Here is a 21,866-nt window from a genome sequence, read left to right on the forward strand (position 1 = left end):
CCACCAAAGCTCTGCAACTACTCGCCAGCTCCGACGACTCGCCACCGCCCACCACTACTCTTTCTCCTCCCCCTGTATGTTATTTTAAATAATTTAATTAAATATATTAAATTATTTAATAATTTTTAGTTATCATTTTTATATAAATTTTTTTTATGTAAATCGTCATTATATTTTTTAACTATATAAAGGACCTATTGTTGGCTCTTTTTTTTATTTTTTTTCTGATTTAGTTAACATGTATCTTAAAAGAAATATATATGATAAGATTATTAATTTAAAAAAATAATTTAATTTTTTAATTAAAACAAAATAAATATATTAAAAACTTAAATTTTTTGTATTTTTAATAATTTTGTTTAGTTCATAATCTTAAATTGTGTGCTTAAAATACAAGATAGCAAAACTTTTTTTATATTCTCATGGATTTGTTTGTCATGTGATTAACTACCTTAATTAATTTTAGAATGTCATCTCCCTCTCACTCATTCACATGCTGCAAGCATACCAAATTATTAAAAAGAAAATGGAGAAGAAAACTTGAGAGTATTTTTTAGTAGAATAATAATTGAGAATTTTAATTTATTTTTTAATATTTAAATAGATACAAATTTAAATAAATATGTTATTTTTTTAAAATATTTAAGAAATAAATAATTCAAAAAAAAATTAAGATGATGAATTCGGTCTCCTAATTATTTTTTCTCTTAGTTATAATCGAGCATGAAATACTCAATTTTGCGGCTAAAAAATTCAGAGGACTTCATCAATTCCATTGACCAGCAATTTTTGCATTGTTAGACTAAAAAAATGTGTTATTGGTATTCTTTAATTTTGTATAATTAGTTAGTACGCACTCTGATATTACTAAATTAGATATAAAAATTTATCTCATGTGAGTTATATAAACAAAATGAGTGGTCAAATATTCCTATTGTTGAATCCATTATTTAAATTAATCCCTGAACACTTAATTTGGCGTAGAAGGTAAAACATAACATGACATGTTACAAAAGTGAGTTTGTGATGGTTTGGAACGGTTCTGAGTTTAAAAACAGTGTATGTGATTTAAACATGAAAGAAACAAATCTATGTGGCAAACATAAGTAACATCAGTTGTCAGAAAATAAGTGTTCATAGTGCTTTGTGTGGATAATTGATCAAATTTGGACTTGAAACAAACACTAGTAGTAGTTGTTGTGAAATGCAGATCAGGGTTGGCATCATAAAAACAATTACCCTAAGATTAAGAACATGGACAGTGATATATATATATATTACACATTTCACATTACATAGAGACATAGACATAGTGCAGAATTTTGGTGGTGGAAAAATAAAGAAAAGGAAAAATCATCACTATCCACTTGGTCACATGGTGTTAGTGGCATGAACAATGTGTTGGCCAGGTTGGTGCAAAATGATCCAAACACATTTATTTTTTATTCTATATATCTTCAATTCCATTTTTAATGTGGTTTTGGAGATCTCGGTAATTATGTTCGGAGGGTAATTAATTAATTAATTAAAGCCAATATGCACAAAACCTTTTGACAGCACATGTAACATTACTCAAATAAGTTAGTTTAAGAGGTCAAAATTGTTCAACAAAGATTAATAAGAGATTAAGAGTTATTCTCAAAACTAGTTATTTAGAATTCAAAAAGTAGTTTAACAAGATTGCCAAACATTTTTAACAAAGGTTATTTAGGTAATATCTATGTAGTACTAGTAACTTTTTAGGCTAGAAATAATATAAAGATTATATTAAAACTTAAGTTTATTTGGGGCATATAAAAATAGACAAACTATATTTATCTTAAAAGAAAATTTGTCTGATTTTTACTAAGAAAAGAGTAAAACCAATAAAACAAATATAGATATCTTCTATTATGTTGTGTCAATATATTTAAGATATTTACCAAACTAATATTAACATGAAATATATGTCTTTAAAATACTTGTTAAGATGTTTATTATAGTATAAAAATATAAAAAAGTGAATTTAATTTTATATACTTTAATTATATATTATCATATTAATAAATATAATTAATTTTTAAATTTATTATTTAAAATATTATCTAAACTCATAAATCTAACTAAATAATCATATAAACTTTTTTATACTATTAATACGTTAAAATTAAACTCTAGAAGATTTTGTTTAAAGAAATAAAGGTTTCAATACTTTTATTTAAAAAATTTTATCCTAGGTTATAACCTTAACACAAGAAAATCTCAAGAAAAGGTAATTTCCTTTTTAAGTTTTAAGAAGCATCCAATGGAAGGGGGGCAATGAAGGATTCATATGTTGAGTTGTCGGAAAATGAATAGCCATCCATGATCCCATCCTACATTGATATCTGTGTTTTTTTCTTTTTCTTAAACAATTTTGATGACTTGATGCAATGCAAACTCCTTGATCCCTCCCTCTTTTGTTTTTTGTTTTTTTTTTTGTTTTTTCAATTTTAATTTTGCATTGCTGAATATAATAAATTTGAGTCTTCTTCTATCCTATTCTTATGGTTCAAGTAATAAGACAGCCTCTGCCTCTTCTACTATTATTGTGTCCATTTTCTCTCCCTTTTTCACACCACATGCCCCATTTTGTACACAACAGTACAAATTAAATTATAACATGCTATTCAGATATGTATTTAATTATCATCGACATCTCACCCCTTTTTTAAGAAAAAAATAAAAAAAAATAATATTGTGGACAGTGGAATGATTGTGCTTGCTCTAAAGTTCCTCCGGTTTATCCTGAATTTGCATAGAGGAAACAACTGCATATAAAATTTAATTTCCTATATATAATCTTATTATCACGAACAAGATATCTTCTCTATTATATTCTCTCTTAATTATTATTTTTAAATTAAAAAAACTATGGATACACAAAGTTGATGATGCATTACTTTTAGATTTAAAAATAATTAAATAATCAAATTACATGTACATCAAAATTAATTTTTAATAAATTATTATATATTTATGTATAAATATATATTATTTTATTTCATATATTTTTAGTATATATTTTATATTTTAAGATATATTTTATAAAAATTATGCAAATAATTATTTTAATAACTAATTTATTTTATATAATATAACTCACATAAATAATCATCTAAAAAATTAGCTACAATTATATAACTGTATAAAATATTTTATATTGTCACCGTATTAAAATTAAACTCTTATTATTATCATCATAAAATGCAAAGAACTTAAAAGAAAATAAAGTTTGCTAAATCCTAGATCAATAGAAGTGTAATAATTCAAGAGAATTTCGGTAAAAGAAGCCTCTCTGAATCTTGTTATTGCAGCAACTTAGAATGTAACAAGCACACGTGGTTGAAAAGAATCGATAATTAATTAATTCAAACTCCTAAACTGATTTACACAATCAGTAAAAATAATAAGGAAATGTAATTCAGTGTTTTGAAGGTCAAAGAAGATGGATTTCATAAATTTGTCTTATTGTAATTGTACAATGTACCATCACTTGTTTTGCCAAATCTAAGAAGATTATATAGATTTCTACTCAACCGATTTAATTACCCAAGTACCCACCAATTACATACATTTTTATCATATTAACCCAACAAGACAAAATCATAAGTTCATAACTATATTATATTTAATGCATAGCACGTTAAGAAGGAGAAAAAAAATCATATAAAAAAATAAAAAATATTAGATTAATAAAATATTATTTTAATTTCTAACGTTTGGAATAAATTCTAATTTGATTCCTAACATTTAAAAAATTATATTTTAGTCCAAAAATTTCAAACGAATTTAATATTATTGTCTCATCTTTAAATTTGATATGATAAATTAATAGAATGAATAACGCGCGTAAGCATTAACAACATTTTTTATTAAATCATATCTTCTTATTTTTGTATATATTAGAGAAATATAACTAAAATCTTTTTATTTAACACTTTTTTTATTCTCTTTTTTGTAAGAAACCTCAAATCCTAGCAATTAATTATCAACCCTCTAAAATCTACGCAAAATCATTTATAATAGTGATCGTAAGTCACTTTTACTTATTGTTACGGATTCTGCGCCCGGAAGGCTCTCCGATCCTAATCCGGTTACCCGGGTCCAAACCACATCACCCTTCTAGATGATCCGAAACCGGCCCGCTAGAGCTCCTAACCAACAATCAAATTTGAATACCTCCCTTATGTTAACCGGATAAGATAAGATAAGATAATTACCATCACCTATATAAAGGGGAGCCCCAGGCCCCCCTCAGGTACGACATTCACTCTGCACACCTTATACCTCCCAGATCCATTTTCACTTGAGCGTCGGAGTGTCTTTGCAGGTACCTCCCCCCATCTCACCAGTCGAAGAACCCGACATCCGCCTCGACCCGCAAGTTTCAGATCCATCTCTCAACTCGTACCGGAGACATCCTATACATTGGCATCGTTTGTGGGGACTCTCAACGTCGTGACCGAATGGCAAACGTCTTCGAGGAACAATCTCCGAGCTACCACGATAACTCCCGAACACCGAGAGGCTACACCCCATGGAAGGATAGCAAGCGCTATTCGCCAGACTACCCCACCGCAAAATAAGGAAAACAGCCCCAAAACACGGGCCCCTGAAAACCTGGGAGAAAAGGCAGCCCAGATAATCCAAGATCTCTGCCTCCGAGTACAAGAACTCGAAGGACAAATTGCAACCAAGGAAAAGCACCACACCAAAAACGGAAGCCACGCGACTTCCAGATCAAGATCTCGTCATGAAACCAAACACGGCAGGTCACCCGAACGCGACATGGCACGAGGAACGATCACAGCGTCTCCCGCGACCAGAGACACCAACGCAACGCGAATGACGGAAGGCACGACAAGTCGCCCGAACGGCGACACAGCAAGAGGTATGATCACAGCATCTCCCGCGACCCGAGTCATCGACACGACGCAGACGACGACGACAACACCGAGAAGCCAAACGCACGAGAAACGACCACGTGATAATGGGAGCTACTTCCTTTACTGAAAGAATCCTAAGGGCAAAACTCCCTAAGGGTTTCGACAAACCCACGGATATGAAGTATAACAGAACCAAGGATTCCCAGGAACATCTAACAGCCTTCGAGGCCAGGATGAACCTGGAAGGGACCGCTGACGCGGATCGATGGAGGGCCTTCCCAGTAACCCTAGCCGGGCCCACGATTAAATGGTTTAACGTCATTCCCAACGGATCCATAACTAGCTTCCACGATATCTCGCAGAAATTTATGGCCCAATTCACCACCAGAATCACAAAAGCCAAACACCCCATCAGCTTGTTGGGAGTTACACAGAGACAGGATGAGTCCACGAGAAAATACCTTGATCGGTTCAACGACGGGTACTTGACGGTCGACGGACTCATGGACTTAGTCGCTAGCCTTTGCCTAACTAACAGACTCATGAATGAAGACTTTCGGAAACACCTCACGACCAGACTGGTGTGGACCAGGGCGTCGCAAAAGAGTACATAAATGACGAAGAGGCAAGCCAAGTTGTAGCCACCAATAAACGGCAGCACGGCAACACACAGCACAGCAGCACAACACCTCGACATAATCCCCCACCAAGAGAAAACTTGAAGGAACATCCCAAACCGGCAAACATAAACCGACCTCCTAGAGTTGGAAAATTCTCTAACTACACACCCCTGACAGCCCCGATCACCGAGATATACCACCAAATAGCAGATCGAGGTATCCTCCCGAAGGCCCAACAACTCAAGGAAAGAATGGGCGGCAACAAAATCCTATAATTCGACTACCACCGAGGATACGGACACAGGACACAACACTATTTTGACTTAAAAGACGCTCTCGAACAAGCTATACGAGACGGCAAGCTCCCTGAGTTTGCCAAAATCATCAGGGAACCAAAACACGCAGAAAGAGACAGATCACCAGAGAGAGAATGATGCAACTCAAGGACGCAGAGACAAGCCCCCAGGAAAAGCCTAGAGATAGACCCGACCATAATCGTAAACGTCATCGCAGGCAAAGACACCCCGGAAAAATCGAAATCGGCACTCAAGAAGGATCTTAAGATCTTGGCAGTCAGAAACCAAACCCCAACCGTCACCACCAGTAATGCGATAACATTCTCCCCCGAGGACTGCCAACACGACACTTTGGCGGAAGACGCCCCCTTCGTCATCTCGGCAAAGATTGGAACCGGGCCCGTCAGAAGAATACTGGTGGACACGGGAGCAAATTCCAACATCCTCTTCAGAGGAGCCTTTGACAAGTTCAGACTCCGCAATGACAACCTCCAGATATACCGCAACAAAGTAACCAGACTCGGAGACAACTTTCTCAAGCCAGACGGTTCCATCGTCCTCTCCCTTACCATAGGGACAGGGAACCAAAGGAAGACAATACTATCCGAGTTCGTGGTTCTCAAGGACTCCACCGCTTACAACGTTATCCTCGGAAGAAAAACAATTAACGGCCTCTCAGCCGTCATCTTCACCAAATTTCTACTCATGAAGTTTACCGCAGAAGACGGATCCATCGGAACAATCCATGGAGACCGGGAAATCGCAGTAGAATGTGACAACACCAGCCTAGCCCTACGAAAGAGATCCCGCGACGCGGCTGCCATGTTTTTAGCCGACCTGGATGCCCGACAAAACGAACAACCTAGACTGGAATCAGAGGGAGACATGGAGAAACTACAAATAGGACACACCAAAGAGGAATACACTTTCACCAACAAGAACCTTCCATACGACCTCAAGGAAGATCTCTCACGTCTCTTAAAACGAAGCAGAGACTTGTTCGCGTTAACCCCACCGACATGCTAGAAATAGACCCCAAAATAATTTATAATAGTAATTGTAAGTCAGTTTTACCTATATACTGGAATTAAACAGTATCGCATCTTCATTATATTTATTGTTTGTGTCAAATTTAATAGTGGAATAATATTAAACCTCATTAAATTATTTTGAGACTAAAATAAGACGTTTAAAAAATTTAAAAATAAATTAAAAGTCAATCTAAATATTAAGAACCATAATAATATTTTATCTAAAATATTATGTATGTAAAAAAATTAATCACCAAATTAATTATAATTTATTTATATATAATATTTATATAATTTAATTTATTTTTAGTATATATTTTATATTTTAATATATATTCAATATCAATAAATAATTTAAGATCTACACATAATATGATAGGAGAAAAATTTTCTTTCTTACTCCAAAGTATAATCAATTTACTACAATATTTTTGATCTAAGGTAACCCTTATTCGAAGCAACATTTAACAAAAGTTGCTTTAGGTATATGAAAAGACAACTTAAAAAAAAATTTGGACAAGTGTTATTTTATGTATTAAAAATACAACTCGTAAAAAATATTGATATAAAGTCTTATCTAAAACGTTGTCTTTGTGTGTTTTAAGACAACCCTTTCGTAGAGTTATCTTTTTTGTAGAAAAGATAATGTTTTTTGAAAGTTGCCATAAAAAAAATTTTTTTGATACATAAAAACGTTATCTTAGACCAAAAGTAATTATCATATAACCAACCCCCAAAAAATATTGTGTTTTGTTGAAAAGTGTTGCCTTTAATCAAAGACAATACTTTTTCATATTATAGACAACGTTTTTAAAGAGCTACCTCAACCCAAATTTATTGTAGTAATTATAAATATAACACGTCTTGAAAAGTTACTATATTACAATCTTAACCACAGTTACATACTCTCTCTTATTGAAACTAACAGTCTTCCTTTTTAAGTTGTATATAGAGTAATTAAGATAATTATTAAATTTTATAAAAATAATATTAATTTAAAATTAAAGAAAGAACTTAATTTATTAAATAATAAAAAAATAGAGTATTTAGTTAAAGGGGAAAACAATGAATTCTTGTTGCCATCTTTAAAGTGAGTACTTGTCGGTTGTCATCACTCATCACACGTAACTTCTTTTTCTTTTTCCTATTTTTTGTAAAAAAAAAAATCAATTATATATTAATCAAAGGCCAACCATCTTCAACTTTGTGAGATTCGATTCTGCTAACAATCATTTCTGTTTATTCTTCATTCGTACATAAGTACATCACTTACACATAGATATACACCCCTTGCACAAATAATTTTGTTAAGGAGTTTCTTTTAAAATAATAATTTTTTAATCTAAGAAATGCATGAAAGTTTCAAAACTTTAATTCTTCTATAAAATTGTACTATTTTAAAGACTACTCCAATGTGTAATTTCTCTCAAAATATTTATTATAAGTTTTCGAAATTTAAAGTGAAATAGTATGATCTTTTCTAATGAAGTGGTAAATCTAACATGTTTATTGTAATTTATAATCATATCTTTCAAACATAACAAATAAAGTCTGGTCAAAATACATATTTAATATTTTATAGTGAATTCCAACTCTCATTCTTACAAGTTTAGTTTACCAAAGATTTAGGGCATGTTTAAAAAACTTCAAAAGTAAATTTTGTGAGTTTTGTATTTATGAAAAGTAGTAGTATTAATGTCTGATGTAATTTTTAAATTTAAATTGTGGCTTTTTAAAAAGTTATTTAGGAGTTTATTGAAAAGTTAAAAAAATGATTTCTCTTATAAAAAAAACTTTTTATCACATTTTTTTTAAAATAAATATTTTTAAAATTTAAAATAATTTTTTAAATTAAAAATTCAAATACAAAATAACTTATTTATAAACTATTTTTAATATAAGCATTTATTGTTTAAGTTATTTTTTTAAAAAATTATTTAAATTATTGTTTATTCAAATTGAGTCTTAACCTACTTTTACTAAGCTAATTCTCTTTGAGGAAAATATAATATGTAGAAATATAAGTATAACACGTAAATATATTATTTAAAAGTAGAAGTAATTAAAAGTTGAACAGTACTAATTAAGTGCTATATTGCTATATATCATATCCACTTTGATGTTGAAATTAATCATGTTTATATTGGAGGTCCCTGTGCGTGTTTACACTATGCTTTGCTTTCTGGATTTGCAATTAAAGCACATACATAATGGTGACTCAAACCTAACATTTTGAGGCACCAAACATACAAACTTTGAAAATGGGAAAGTATGTTTGTGTTTTGAGGGTACAAATCTATTATATCACAAAAAAAAAATATGTATTCTTTTTCCATCATAAATAATTATTATCTCCCAAAATTTTGATATGCACATACATCGTACGAAAATAATTGGTAACAAAAAATAATTAAAAACAGTTAAAATTTATTTTATTTAATATTTATTAATTTTAATAATAATTAATAAATATTAAATAAAATAAATTCATAATTTTCTTTTATCTCTTTAATATTATCACACGTTAAAAGATTATTAGAATTATAAAAAAATGTAAGGGAAAAATACTGATGTTGTGATGAAGTCGTTACTATAAATTGATGAAAATGATCAAAATAATAATAAACTTGGAATTTGGAAAGCACTAAGACTGAAAAGAAAATGATCAAAATAATATAAATAAAGATAACCAAATATTACTACATATATACATGAGACCTCTCTAATCAAATTCTTTGTGTGGCATGCTTGCACGCTTGCCACGTGGACCACCAAATATTATTACACTCAAGCAAGGAAATGATGACGTGGCTAGTTAAATTAAAGTTAGCTCTATGAAAGTCAAAACCATGCTATGCATGCTATGTGAGGTCAGCAAGCTTTATTTATTTTGCTAATGGGAATTGAATAAGCACTACTACATGCTACATGCATATACATCTACATATAATTATTATTATTATTCTAAGTGGAAGTGATGATGATAACCATGAAAATGTGGCACTTTGACCTACTCTAATATCTACATACCAACCTCTCTTCCAGAAGTTAAAAGAGCAATAATAATTTAGATGATGTCATCACTAGCATAATAATAATAATAATAATGGAGACACTATTGCTTGAGACATCCACACAAAATCATATAAATTAAATGGTCATATTAGTGTGAATAATTTTAAATTTAGATGTGGAAAAATAATAAAATTTTATTTTAATTAGATACAATCATTAAACACTTAGCTGAGCTTCAAGTAATTAGAAAGAATAATATTATTTTATATGCTATCTTTTTGAGGGAGTGATTACTTGCCCTAATTGTATGCATCAATTAAGATTTTAACTTTTAATTAAGCATAATATTATTATGTCGTTATAGACCATATGAACACTAGCTATAGTGAAGTTAGGTCAACGTTGCAAAAATAATTTTAAATTCAGAAGTTGGAGTTGACTTATCTTATAATAATCATTTTCTAGCCCTAATTATAGGTGAGCTCTTATTTGTATACATCGTGTCCGATCCATGTGCCTCTCTTGCATCATTTATCTATTCATATAAAACAATATATATTGATGAAGTTGACCTTATATAAAAAAATGTTCAGTATGAATTCCTTTGATTTTTTCTAAATTATATATATAATAGGAATATCAGAAAAAGTTTATCTACAATTTTTTTCTAAAATACTTTTTATTATAAATAATTTATGAAAAATTATTTTATTAGTTTCATAAAGTATTGAATCTATGACTTTTAAGTTTATTGTAATATATTTATTATATTATCCTAAATAATTTTAAATTTATTATTATTCATATTGATCCCACTACTACTACTCATAATTAATTAATTGCATTTAGAAATTTGATTAGCCCCAAAATAACCAAGCAAAGCAATACATACATGCTATACTTGTCATGCAAGAAACTGGAACCCTGCTTAGGTTTGGGTAACCATTTAAATGAATTCTTTTAAAAAAATAGCTTAAATATAAAGATTTTTATTAATAACAATTTATAAATAAGTTATTTTGTATTTGTATCTTTAGTTATAGAAGTACTTATTTTAAAATTGTAGCGTTTGAATAAATAATTCAAAAAATATAATTTTTTTTACACAAGAGAATGGATATTAAAATAATGATGATAACAAATACCTTACAATATTGAATACTAATTTTACATAATCTAATTACTCAGATTACAATCGATTAGACAATGCCAAAGAAATTATTGTGTAGTTAATATTTTGTTGTGTATTATATGGTAGGTATAAATAAAAAATAAATATAAAATATGTGTCATGTATGTTTTGTTGTTTTTTTTCTTTTTTTTTTTTTACTTCTACTAGAACTCCTTCCTCCTTTATTAGGGTCAAGAACTTCTTGTAACAACTATAAAAAAATAGCAAGCTATATAAAGATAAAACCACATGTGAACAAAAAATAGAATTGAAACTGAGATTCCATACGACACACAATATTAAATACAAATTTAATATAAAAATAGAGTGGTAGAATGATAAAAAAAAGTACCTGGAACTAGAAGAAAATATACAGCAAGTGTTTCAGATAGAACATTGTATGAAAATGGTGGTAAAAGATTAGTACTTATAGAAGATAGAATATTGTATAAAAATAGTGGTGAAGGGTTAATATTTCCAGTAGAATTAGGAAACATTTTTATAGAGCTAATAATAAAAGCAGTATAATGATCTCTTTTATTTTGAATTCAAAATTTTTTTGAATGAAAGTGATAAAATAACTTTTAAAGAGAGATTAGTCATATTTTTCTACTTCTTTAAAAGTTTCCTGAAAAATTAAAAGCATTTCTCAAAAATTCCAAAGGGACTCTTAGTCTATAAGCTAGGGTAAATTTATATTAAAAGTCTAATATATGATTTATATTAATTTTGAAATTTATGAGACAGTGTTTTTTTTTTTGGTCTCACACTGATACATGAATTTTATTATTAAAAATTTGATTAGTTAATTGAATTCTACTAAATTTTCATACAGAAGGTAAGTTTGAGAGACAAGTTTGATGATGCATTATTAATCTTTCTAGAGTTAAATTTATGAAAATAAAAGAAAAGAATGAAAGTGAAGTTGATTTTAAAAAAGGAAGAAGTGCATTGTGACTATGAAAAGCGAAGGAAGCATGGTTATGAAATATGGCATCTCATTGATCAGAATTCAGAAATGTAGGAGTTCTGTTCCACTTTGGGTAGACACACATTCCTTTGAGAAAATTGGTCCCAAAATGAAAATAAATAAAATAAATTGGCAAAAGAGTGGATGAAGATGAAGCATGTCAAATGAGATTCATGATTGATTATTCTCTTTTCTTCCCATTTTCAATCTCTGTTTTTTATTTTTCTACTTTTTATTTTTTTTACTCGATGTCCACGTGTTTCATCATGATTGGTCAAATGCTGTAACCAAATTATTGAATAGACCCACGTGCATGGACCGCATCTCACGCGCGACATTATTGGTTATTTTATTTGGCTACGCAAAGCTATGTTCTTTATTTTTGAAACTTTAATTTTTTTTTCCTTCATTTCAAAGAACTATTTATTTGAACAAATTCATGTGTTTAAAAGATATAATGTATTTGAGCGGAAAAAAAAATCGTAAGGTGTAAAACTTGATCGATGTAATGTTATATGTTCTTTGGTTTAGGTTCATTATAATCAAGCATATATATATATAGACAAATTTGGACAATGACAATCTAACAATAATAATGTAATTGGTGGTAACATATGAATTTTAGAATAGAGACATAGACATTTGATAAAAGAAATGTTTGGTGAGTCTAAATAAAGAGAAATGATTTTGAGACATATTGTCTGTTAATTAATCAAGACAAACCAAGAAGAGGAATGAAGTCAATGAACTACTCATGCATCTTTTTTTGTCGTATAATTTAGAAATATAACATTTTAGTATTTCATGATTTATTATATGGTGTAGCAAAAATATTGACATTTTTAAAATTTTGTGGATTAAAATGAAATGCCTTTGGAATTTAAAAGACCAAAGTAAACTTTTACTGAATTGGCAATGAATTGTGTTCCTAATAATTGATCACGAAGACGAATGAGAGAATATTGGAAAGTAGGAGAAATTCTTAGTATTACATTGACCAAAGTTTAAAGTGTTTTCTGGTGTACACTAAAATCGAAATAATTGCATTAAAAAGTTTTTGAAATTGGCCAACGTGATGCAAGATAATTCTTAATCCGTTTTCTGCTAATGAAATGCTTACGTGGCATAATTAACATAACACTACAGGTCAAAATATAATTTGACCACATATAATGAAGTGATGATGTATTAATTAGTAACACACGAGACTAAATTTCAGAAACCATTTTAAAACTTTGGTAATATTAGTTACATGATGACTTACAATATATGTGATGAAAATGAAAAAGGCTTCTAACATATACATATTTTTGAGTTGAGAACGAAAATTTAATTAGTGTATCTATACTTTTGAGGTAGATAAGTTGGTGAGTGAGTTCACACATAAAAAACATTAGCTTATCATGGTAATTATTAAAGAAATATTCGATACATAGGAAACCTACAACCTACTCTTATATACAATCAATTACTCAAAAGCGGGGATTAAGGATACCGGTTTAATCCTGGCACAAATTAATTCTATAAAATCAAGTTCATTCAAACTCTAATTTGACATACGACAATCGAGGCAGACACATAATCACATGCCAACATTTTCCTTTCAAATTATAATCACATTTACTAATTTATTTAATTAATAAAATAAGTATGAAAGTTCAAGGTGAGATTTTATCATATGCATTTGCTACCTTAATTATCAGCTATCATACTCTATCTTCATTTTCGTTTTGACTGATCAACCAATTTCAACTACTTTTTCTTCTCCAGTGATTGGAAATAACCGGCGTCCCAGTTTATGGTTGCTAAAGCAACAGTTACAGTGTGAAACCATGCATGCATATTGTTGAGGAACTTCAAGTTTTGTGATTCTTTCGTTTGAGCACTTCAAAATGCATTTTTGTAATTACAGAATGTTAGAATGAATTCACGATGCTGACAAACAACTACCAAGCTGATCTGAGCTTCTAGATGTTTCTAGAACCTAACTTGCTCCCATCTGGGCACACTATAGAACCGCGATACATTTATGATCCAAGGTTGAAGGATAATACACTTGTACGCATTTCGACAAGGCGAAGCGCTTTTTCCAATCACAAGAATGTTACCAGATTGGATCAAAAGCCGAAGTGAGATAACAGGCTAGAATTTCGCAAGACGACGGCTGTGTTCACAAGAAGCTAGTTCCAAGAGCCAGATCACTTAGATTTGAGAGGATTTGTGATCTAGTTGTTCCAACCTGGTGTGCGATTTCAAGTTGTTCCTCCAACGGAAGCATTTCATAACTGCGACGAAGAAAACCAAGTATATTATTTTACATTTCAAAACTAGGAACCAGCATATTAATTGATGAAATGGTGAAATTAATTGACTCAATTTCTCAATAGCATACGCATACAATAATGTTTGGATGAAGATGGAGCTTACTGGCATAGAAGCTCACAGTCCACTATACTGTCGGGGCCAGGCCGATGGGCCTTTCCATTTGATCGGAACTGCCTGAAAGCTCTCGGATTAAGGCCAGCAAGATGGGGTACGGCATCAACAAGCTTTCTCTGTAATGATTGAAGTCTTCGAAATGTAAGTTCATCGAGAGGCGCAATGCAACCTATACTGCCATCCAAGGTACCAAACAATAAGGCAAATCGATTGGTTTTATCGGAGCCAGAACCACTTCGATCAGAAGTGGATAGCATCTGCAACCTCAAGAACTTAGTCACATGGGCACCGACATGAAATTCGGCTCTTGAAAGAAGCTTCTGTCCTTTCCAACTCTCGGACATCTTCGGTGCATAGTAAAAGATCTGCTCGCAAACATCACAAAGGTTATATGCATTAATGAAAAGGCCACCAAAATTTGCAAGAAAAATGAAACAGATGTCACATAACCTTCAGAGCAAGAAGCAGCATTGTTCTTATTTTTTGGAATAAGGAATGTATTAAGAGAAAGAAGAAAGAAAAATATGTATGGAGCATAAGAAATTGTGCTGAAAATTCATTAGACATAATTATACACAACAATCAAGCCTTTTTCCAATAGATGGAGTTGGCTTTATGGATGAAACATCAGAGAAATAAAAAATAAAAATCTGACATGAATGCAACTTGGCAGAACTTCATGCCTTTCCCAAGTTACATTATGAAAAAAAAAAGACATAAATGCACATAAAAACAAACAAAACACAGAAGCATATAGCCTTGAGACCAACCTGGATGTTCTTTTGATCATCTGAAACCATGAGACTCAGAGTACTCCCATCAATCAGAAACTCCGTCGCAAAGCAATCAAGATTACCAAAATCTTTGGCTAATAAGCTAAGTTGAGCACCCTGCTCTTTCCAACTAAGGAAATATATACTTTTATGGATGTCACCAATGAGGATGAAGTTTTTTACCTGGGAAAATGTTAACAGATATTATCTAAAAGAGGTAAGAAGAAATTCATTCAAGAACATCCATTTATCTCATTCTCATTTTCATTTTTTCTTTTCACTTCACCCGCACTTGTTCAATATATTTAAGGTAAGCATTCAAAGCGTATTTCTCTCAGAAAATTACAGGGAACAGATAATTTCAAAATTCTTTTAACCCCCAAAAGCCCAAAAAAAATGGGACAAGCTTGGTTGCTATTGTTTAATAAAAGATTTAAGGAAATCTCCCTTACTATATTTAAGCTCACAACATGTAATGGTGGTGCATCAAAAAATGCAATCCCATTCAACTCAGTGCCAGTCCACTTGTGCAAAATAATTTTTGGACCAGATGCTATCAACAGATGGCCCTGAAGAGAGGCCAAGGCAGATATAGCTCCTTTTAATTCCTTTGAGTACACCTCTGAAACCTGTGAAAATGAACATTTAATAACTGCCCAAAAAAAGGTATCACTCAAGGTTTAGCCAAGTGACAAAAAATTGAGCCAAATTTTGAGAAAGCAACCCTGAAGATACCAGAGTTTGAGAATTATCGGTATTTTTTCCTAGAGAGAACAGCAGGATACGTCCTCTAGCAGCCACATCTTCTCCTTGCACATAAGCAGTGCCAACAGCCAAAAGGGTTTCATTTTCTTTGGAGGATGTATTCTATGAAAAAAGAAAAATCACAAAATGGAATTAGTGAGGCCAAGCAGCTAAAAACATGATCTATTCTATTATCATATTCAGCACTCGGAAATACAATTACCAGCAGTGTAACCATTCTCACAGTAAGGGCATTTTCAGAAGTTTGCATAGGAATTGTTGCCTTTGTTTGCCAAGGGCCACCAGACTTATCTGGCTCCATAATACGAACCTCAAATTCATCAACAGAATAAAAACGGTTTTGTTCATCAGGATTTAGATTCTGGCTCTCACTCTGATGGTTGGAATCTTGTTCAACTAGAGAAACAACTTGATTAAGTGGTTTAGGAACCTGGTTTTATATCAATAAACAGTTTGATTACTTTCTGAAAAAATTAGCAAACTGATTAATATTTCATAATATATGAACTGAACAAGCTACAACACAACTTACTAAAACAGGGCACAATCTAGTGAAAATGAACCTAAGCAGGACTAGTTAATATGGTCCGAATGTCTGATTCTTAACACGTTGGAAATAACAATAAATATTTTTTTTTTCTTTTAATGCATCAATCATAAAAAATTTCAACCACAAGGAATACTCAATCATATTTAAGGTGTAATAAATAAAGAAATAAAAAAAAGGAAAGAATACATCTATCTTACAGGAACTGAGACAATAAGTGGATATAGATTCTTCTCCGCAAAGTATGTTACTTGATGTGGGGTGGCCTTCAGTGGAATCTAAGGATGACAACAGATTAGAAAGGTCAAGAAATAAGGGATTGCATACATGAGAGAGAGAGAGAGAGAGAGGGAGGTACTCACTTTCTGCACAGGCCAGTAGCAGTCATAGTTTGATCCAGAAGGCAACTGGCATATCTTCAAAACACCCTACAAGACACAGACGAAGAGAGGGTAACAGAATAAATAAATTTAAAAAATCAGCAACAATCGTAAATCTAGTTTGTCATATTTTCCATGAAAATATTAATGCTATGCTATACCTGTGATGTAACATATATGAGCCCATGGTTGCAGTTCACATTGTGAAGAACCGTAAAAGCAACAATAGATCCATCACATAGCTGACACAGAAGAATAGTTAGGTAATTTGTCAAATTTCTTATATGTAAAAAATATCTACAACAAAAATAGTTAATCTCTTTCTTTTTACATTATAAGAACCAAGCCAGAAAAATACAGTCATGTGTCATCATGGTGATGACTCGAGCATAGCAAGCAGTCCTATCAACACCACCTACAGTATAGGTGACAAATAACTTCTAAGACAATACAGGATGCACGGTCCATTGGGCACAGGATTTGGGTCTATGTATAACATTTTAATTTTTAATAAAGGAATAAGATAGCTTTCTGCAAGGGACTAATTGCAAGTTCATTAAACACACCACCAACAATGAAGGAAGGTGGTAATACTTTTAAAATGCCAATGTTCATGGGCCATGCAAGAACATGGGAAAACAGCCATATACGACAATCAAATTGAATTTCTTACCTGTGGATGAACACGTAATCGCTCTCTCAACATCATAACCCAAGCTGGTCTAGACCCTGATAGAAAGAATCCTTGATAACCACCAATATTCTTGAAAACGGTAATTTGCTGACAAGGGGATACATTTGATGTCTCCTCCCTGGCATACGCATCCATGGGAACCCGAACAAATCTCAAATTTCTAAGCCTGGAAACATTAGTACTGTTAAGACCAGCTGGTCCTCCTGCAGATACTGAATCCTCGAGTTTGGAATTACCATCTAGACTTTCATAAAGATAGGCATGATAACAAAGAATTGTTCCATCACTCAAAATCCCAAAAAGAAATGGACGGCTGTGCTGTCCTGACCATCTGTGCATGGCTAACTCAACAACTTTCATATCCGGAACATTTTCCATCCTGCCTTGACCACTTATGCCATTGGAACCTCTGTCCACTTTTTCAAAATCTTTTGGCACCTCTTTCATCAGAGCATCAATAAGGTGACTCTTTCCAGACATAAAGTTTTCCACAGAAAAAACACAACTAAAATTGGGCACATCAAATATTTCAAGGCTACCATTTTCATAACACATAACACAATAAATATCTCCATGGTCCTGAGCTGCACCATCTGCACCATCAATAGCCTCACCAACACCAGTAGAAAGCCATGCATCAGTACTTGTCTTCCTTAGCCATGGCTCAGGCCCTTTATCATGATACAGTGTGCAAGAAGAAACTGATCCTTTTGAGCTTTCAAGTGAAGCCGGAGTAGTAACAGATATGGTACAGGTACTAGGATCTGTTAATTGAAATTTATAGGAGGAAAGGCATCAAAACTAAGGGTGAAAGAAATGGAAGGAAAAAAGAAATGTTTCTGAGCAACACCTATGAGTCTACAGAACAATGAAACGGGTAACAAAAGTGTGTGAGCAACAAAAAGATATGATAAGAACAAATTGAACATGAAGATATGTGAAACCAAACTACTAATAGTGGAGGGAAAAAAAAAACTAACAAAGGCTTACCTCCAATTAAAAGTCGAATACTTCCATCGCTCATTCTGATCAATGCGTATGGATCAGCAATAGAAACAGAAACCGCCATCACATTCTCAGATCCAGAATTAGATTCAGAGTTAGAAGATCCAAAAAATTTTTCATGGGTCATAAAAGACCCGTCAAGAATTCGAGCACCATGCTCAAAAACTTGGATAACTCGACGCCTACAAACAAATCCAGGATTAGTGATATCCTTGTAATTTTAGTCTACATTCAGCATATATACAGATGAAGATGAAATACACATTCTGTTTCTGCATCTACCGATGAGTGCTGATAGGCATGCTAATGTAAGAATGCAATGACAAAAAATTAATAAAATTTCAAACAAATGGTAAACATTGATAAACTGAAAGTAATAAGCAATTATAGATACTAGTCATCTTCAAAATAAGTTCCTTTCTTACAGAAACTTGAATAATTAACAAATAAATAGATTATAGCAAAAACAAATTGCAGAAAAGGACCCACCTTCCAAATAAATTTCCTGCAGCAAGTGTTTTACCACGAATATAATACTCTACACTTTCAGTAACCTCACTAAGAAGATCAGCTGTTTCTAGTACCTGATGACAGCAGGGAAAAAAGGTCACTTTAATGAACCAAAAATGTATTGCTGTTATTTGTTCATGTTATTGTTGTAAGAAATCCAATGAAGTTCTAGAGCACCGATTTCTATCAAGCAGAATGTTTACAGAGGAAAACAAAAAAAGAAAGCTTAGAAGAAGCATGAAGGAAATTAACTGGAAAGAGAGAGAATAAACCACAATAAAAGATGTTGCTTAAAAAATAATAAGCTATGAACACACCCATTATGCTACTATGCATGTGTTGATTAAGCTTATTTTGGTTCAAAACAACCCTTTTTTTTTTTACAGAGGTCCAAAACAACTTGAAATAGAAAAAAAAAAATAGACTATCATCCCAAAAACTATATCTTCATTAAACTTAATCTGTTAAAGTTCAAACCATGACAGCAAGTAAATAGTGTTTCCAAGAAAAGAATGACAAACTAGGTTTGCATCCTCAAGAGTCTTGTTCATGAAGCCATGCACCATCTTAAATTTTTAAAAGCAATCCTAACACGTTTTTACACTAAGCCCTAACCCTTCAGTTGTCCTGCAGAGTACACATGGTTGAGAGAGAGAGAGAGAGAGAGAGAGAGAGAGAGAGAGAGAGAGGAATCATGTTACAAATCATAGGTTATCCTACCAAAACATATAACACTTATTAAAAAGATTACCATAGTACGAGCCTCCAAACTTATAATCAGGTATGCATGATATTCATCATCATCATTAGCCATCTTAGAGGAATCAGCACTATGAGACCGTGAGCTCTTATGATAAACAGTCCAAATTCCTTTGCAACCAGGAAGTTCAACCTGAAATGATACAGGAAGCGAAAATACGGGTTCATTTCATATCACTTCACTCCTTTTCAAATTTTGATTAGAGAATCTTTAGATATCGGTCATTCAGCAAACTGAAAAACTAGATGGGCTGCACATGGGTTTACTGATCAATTTTAAAGTTATTTCACAGGCACATGCAGCAAGATTTGAGGTACTTAATGTAAACAAATGAAAATAAAAACACAACCAGCTGATATAATATAAAAAATAGACAAACCTCAGTTATCACTTCTGGGCGAATTGATTGCCGAAGAACACAGATAGAACCATTCTTTCCATGACCAGAACAGCACACCTGAGTAAATAAAGATATGCAAAACAAAATTATTGAATCGTTAACAGTGCTAATATTAGACAAGATGACTGTAAATGACCCTTCTGGTAGAGAGACAAATAAAATTAAAAAAAAAAAAAGAAATGAAAAAGTATGGGTCATTTATGCTAGGTTTTCGAAGAGGGAGTATCCTATTTTTCAGGGATTAAACACGTATCTACGCCAAATATACATAATCACTATCAATTGCTACAATGGCCTCCTTCACTCCCTCCTCTCCCACACCTTTCCTTTTTGCCCAATCTTAGCAAGTAATTAGTGCTTGGATTAAGTGCTTAAAGTAATAACCCATGAAATCATACAAAGTGACCACTCATGGAAAAAGACTGACCAATTCATAGTTACTCTGTTTGGCAATCCCTGTAGCATTTGCATCAGCATTTATCCTCAAACCATATGAGAAATCTTTTAGAGGACCAACGTTAATCAATGAATCCCTAACTGCAAATGAGAATGTTTTCTGCAGCCAAAATAAACTAGTTCAGTAAGTGCAATACACCAAAGAATTCTAGTGAGAAAAAAATGAAAAAGATGCTAATGGCAACTCCATATCCTGTTGTCACCTTACTCTATGTACAAAAGCAAAATGAGACACTACCTGTGCTGATTCTGTTCTATTTGGTGCAGATCCATACAATGAAAGTTCCTCGCCACTAACCAAATCTTGCAAAGCATCAGAAGGTGACCTTCGCAATCTCTTTGATGAAGGAGCATCTACTTCAATATCACCAACCTACAAATGTTGAGGAGAATCTTACAGATAATGATAATAATAACACCAGTAACAGAAACTACAACAGCGAGTTTTGCTTGAAAAATGCATTTGAGTTTTTTTTTGGGGGGGGGGGGGGGTNNGTTCTAGTTTAAAAAAAAATCTCTTGAAAAAAATGACAATCAGCACCGAAAGAAAGTAGCAGACAAGTTCCAGATATTATTAAATGTGCACCTCCTCTTTTAGATTATTAGACGATGACATTGAAACACCAGATCCACAAGAAAATTGCACCAGCATACTGTCTCCCAATCGACTCGCGAGAAAAAACAGAGAATTTCCAATTGTCGTTATACCCTTAAAGATTTGAAGATATTCAAAAAGTTAAACTCAATCTAACCGATAAGTATAGAATCAAATTTGCAACAACAATAGCACGAAATGCAAGGTTTTCCAAACTTACAGATGACAAAACTGAAGCTTTTGACTTGGAAAGATCAAGTCTCTGCACGACCCTGGAATTGAATTTGTTGGTTTAAGTATACATGGTTCAATCATAATTGTGTTCTGTGATCAGTCACACAGTCATATTTGAAGTATAATGCAAGCTACTGCAATTGCAGCAAATAACAACATTAACTCTTTCTTTCTCTATCCATTATGTCAAATCCAGAAATCCTAAAATTGATTATCCTCTACCTTGTGACATGGGCCTATCAGGCGGAGGAGGGAAAAAAGAACATTGAAAAATTTGTTTTTTTTTTTTTTGGTGTGT

General features: G+C 32.2%; 1 protein-coding gene across 1 annotated transcript in view; it reads right to left on the reverse strand.

The window, feature by feature from the left end:
* Positions 1 to 13,618: 13,618 nt before the first annotated feature.
* Positions 13,619 to 21,866, reverse strand: part of LOC107489684 (cleavage and polyadenylation specificity factor subunit 1) — a 13,217-nt gene continuing 4,969 nt past the window's right edge. The window contains exons 9-26 of the mRNA XM_016110435.3: positions 21,555 to 21,606; positions 21,326 to 21,448; positions 20,978 to 21,112; positions 20,711 to 20,839; positions 20,263 to 20,340; positions 19,875 to 20,015; positions 19,103 to 19,197; positions 18,599 to 18,795; positions 17,588 to 18,372; positions 17,076 to 17,156; positions 16,897 to 16,962; positions 16,735 to 16,812; positions 16,190 to 16,417; positions 15,958 to 16,089; positions 15,675 to 15,851; positions 15,220 to 15,405; positions 14,438 to 14,814; positions 13,619 to 14,295 (exon numbers count right to left, since the gene is read on the reverse strand). Of these exons, the coding sequence (XP_015965921.1) occupies positions 14,181 to 14,295; positions 14,438 to 14,814; positions 15,220 to 15,405; positions 15,675 to 15,851; positions 15,958 to 16,089; positions 16,190 to 16,417; positions 16,735 to 16,812; positions 16,897 to 16,962; positions 17,076 to 17,156; positions 17,588 to 18,372; positions 18,599 to 18,795; positions 19,103 to 19,197; positions 19,875 to 20,015; positions 20,263 to 20,340; positions 20,711 to 20,839; positions 20,978 to 21,112; positions 21,326 to 21,448; positions 21,555 to 21,606 (3,175 nt within the window). The 3' untranslated portion in view covers positions 13,619 to 14,180. The remainder of the gene's footprint in view (positions 14,296 to 14,437; positions 14,815 to 15,219; positions 15,406 to 15,674; positions 15,852 to 15,957; positions 16,090 to 16,189; positions 16,418 to 16,734; positions 16,813 to 16,896; positions 16,963 to 17,075; positions 17,157 to 17,587; positions 18,373 to 18,598; positions 18,796 to 19,102; positions 19,198 to 19,874; positions 20,016 to 20,262; positions 20,341 to 20,710; positions 20,840 to 20,977; positions 21,113 to 21,325; positions 21,449 to 21,554; positions 21,607 to 21,866) is intronic.

This window comes from Arachis duranensis, chromosome 5, assembly GCF_000817695.3.
Source record: "Arachis duranensis cultivar V14167 chromosome 5, aradu.V14167.gnm2.J7QH, whole genome shotgun sequence".
NCBI lineage: Eukaryota > Viridiplantae > Streptophyta > Magnoliopsida > Fabales > Fabaceae > Arachis > Arachis duranensis.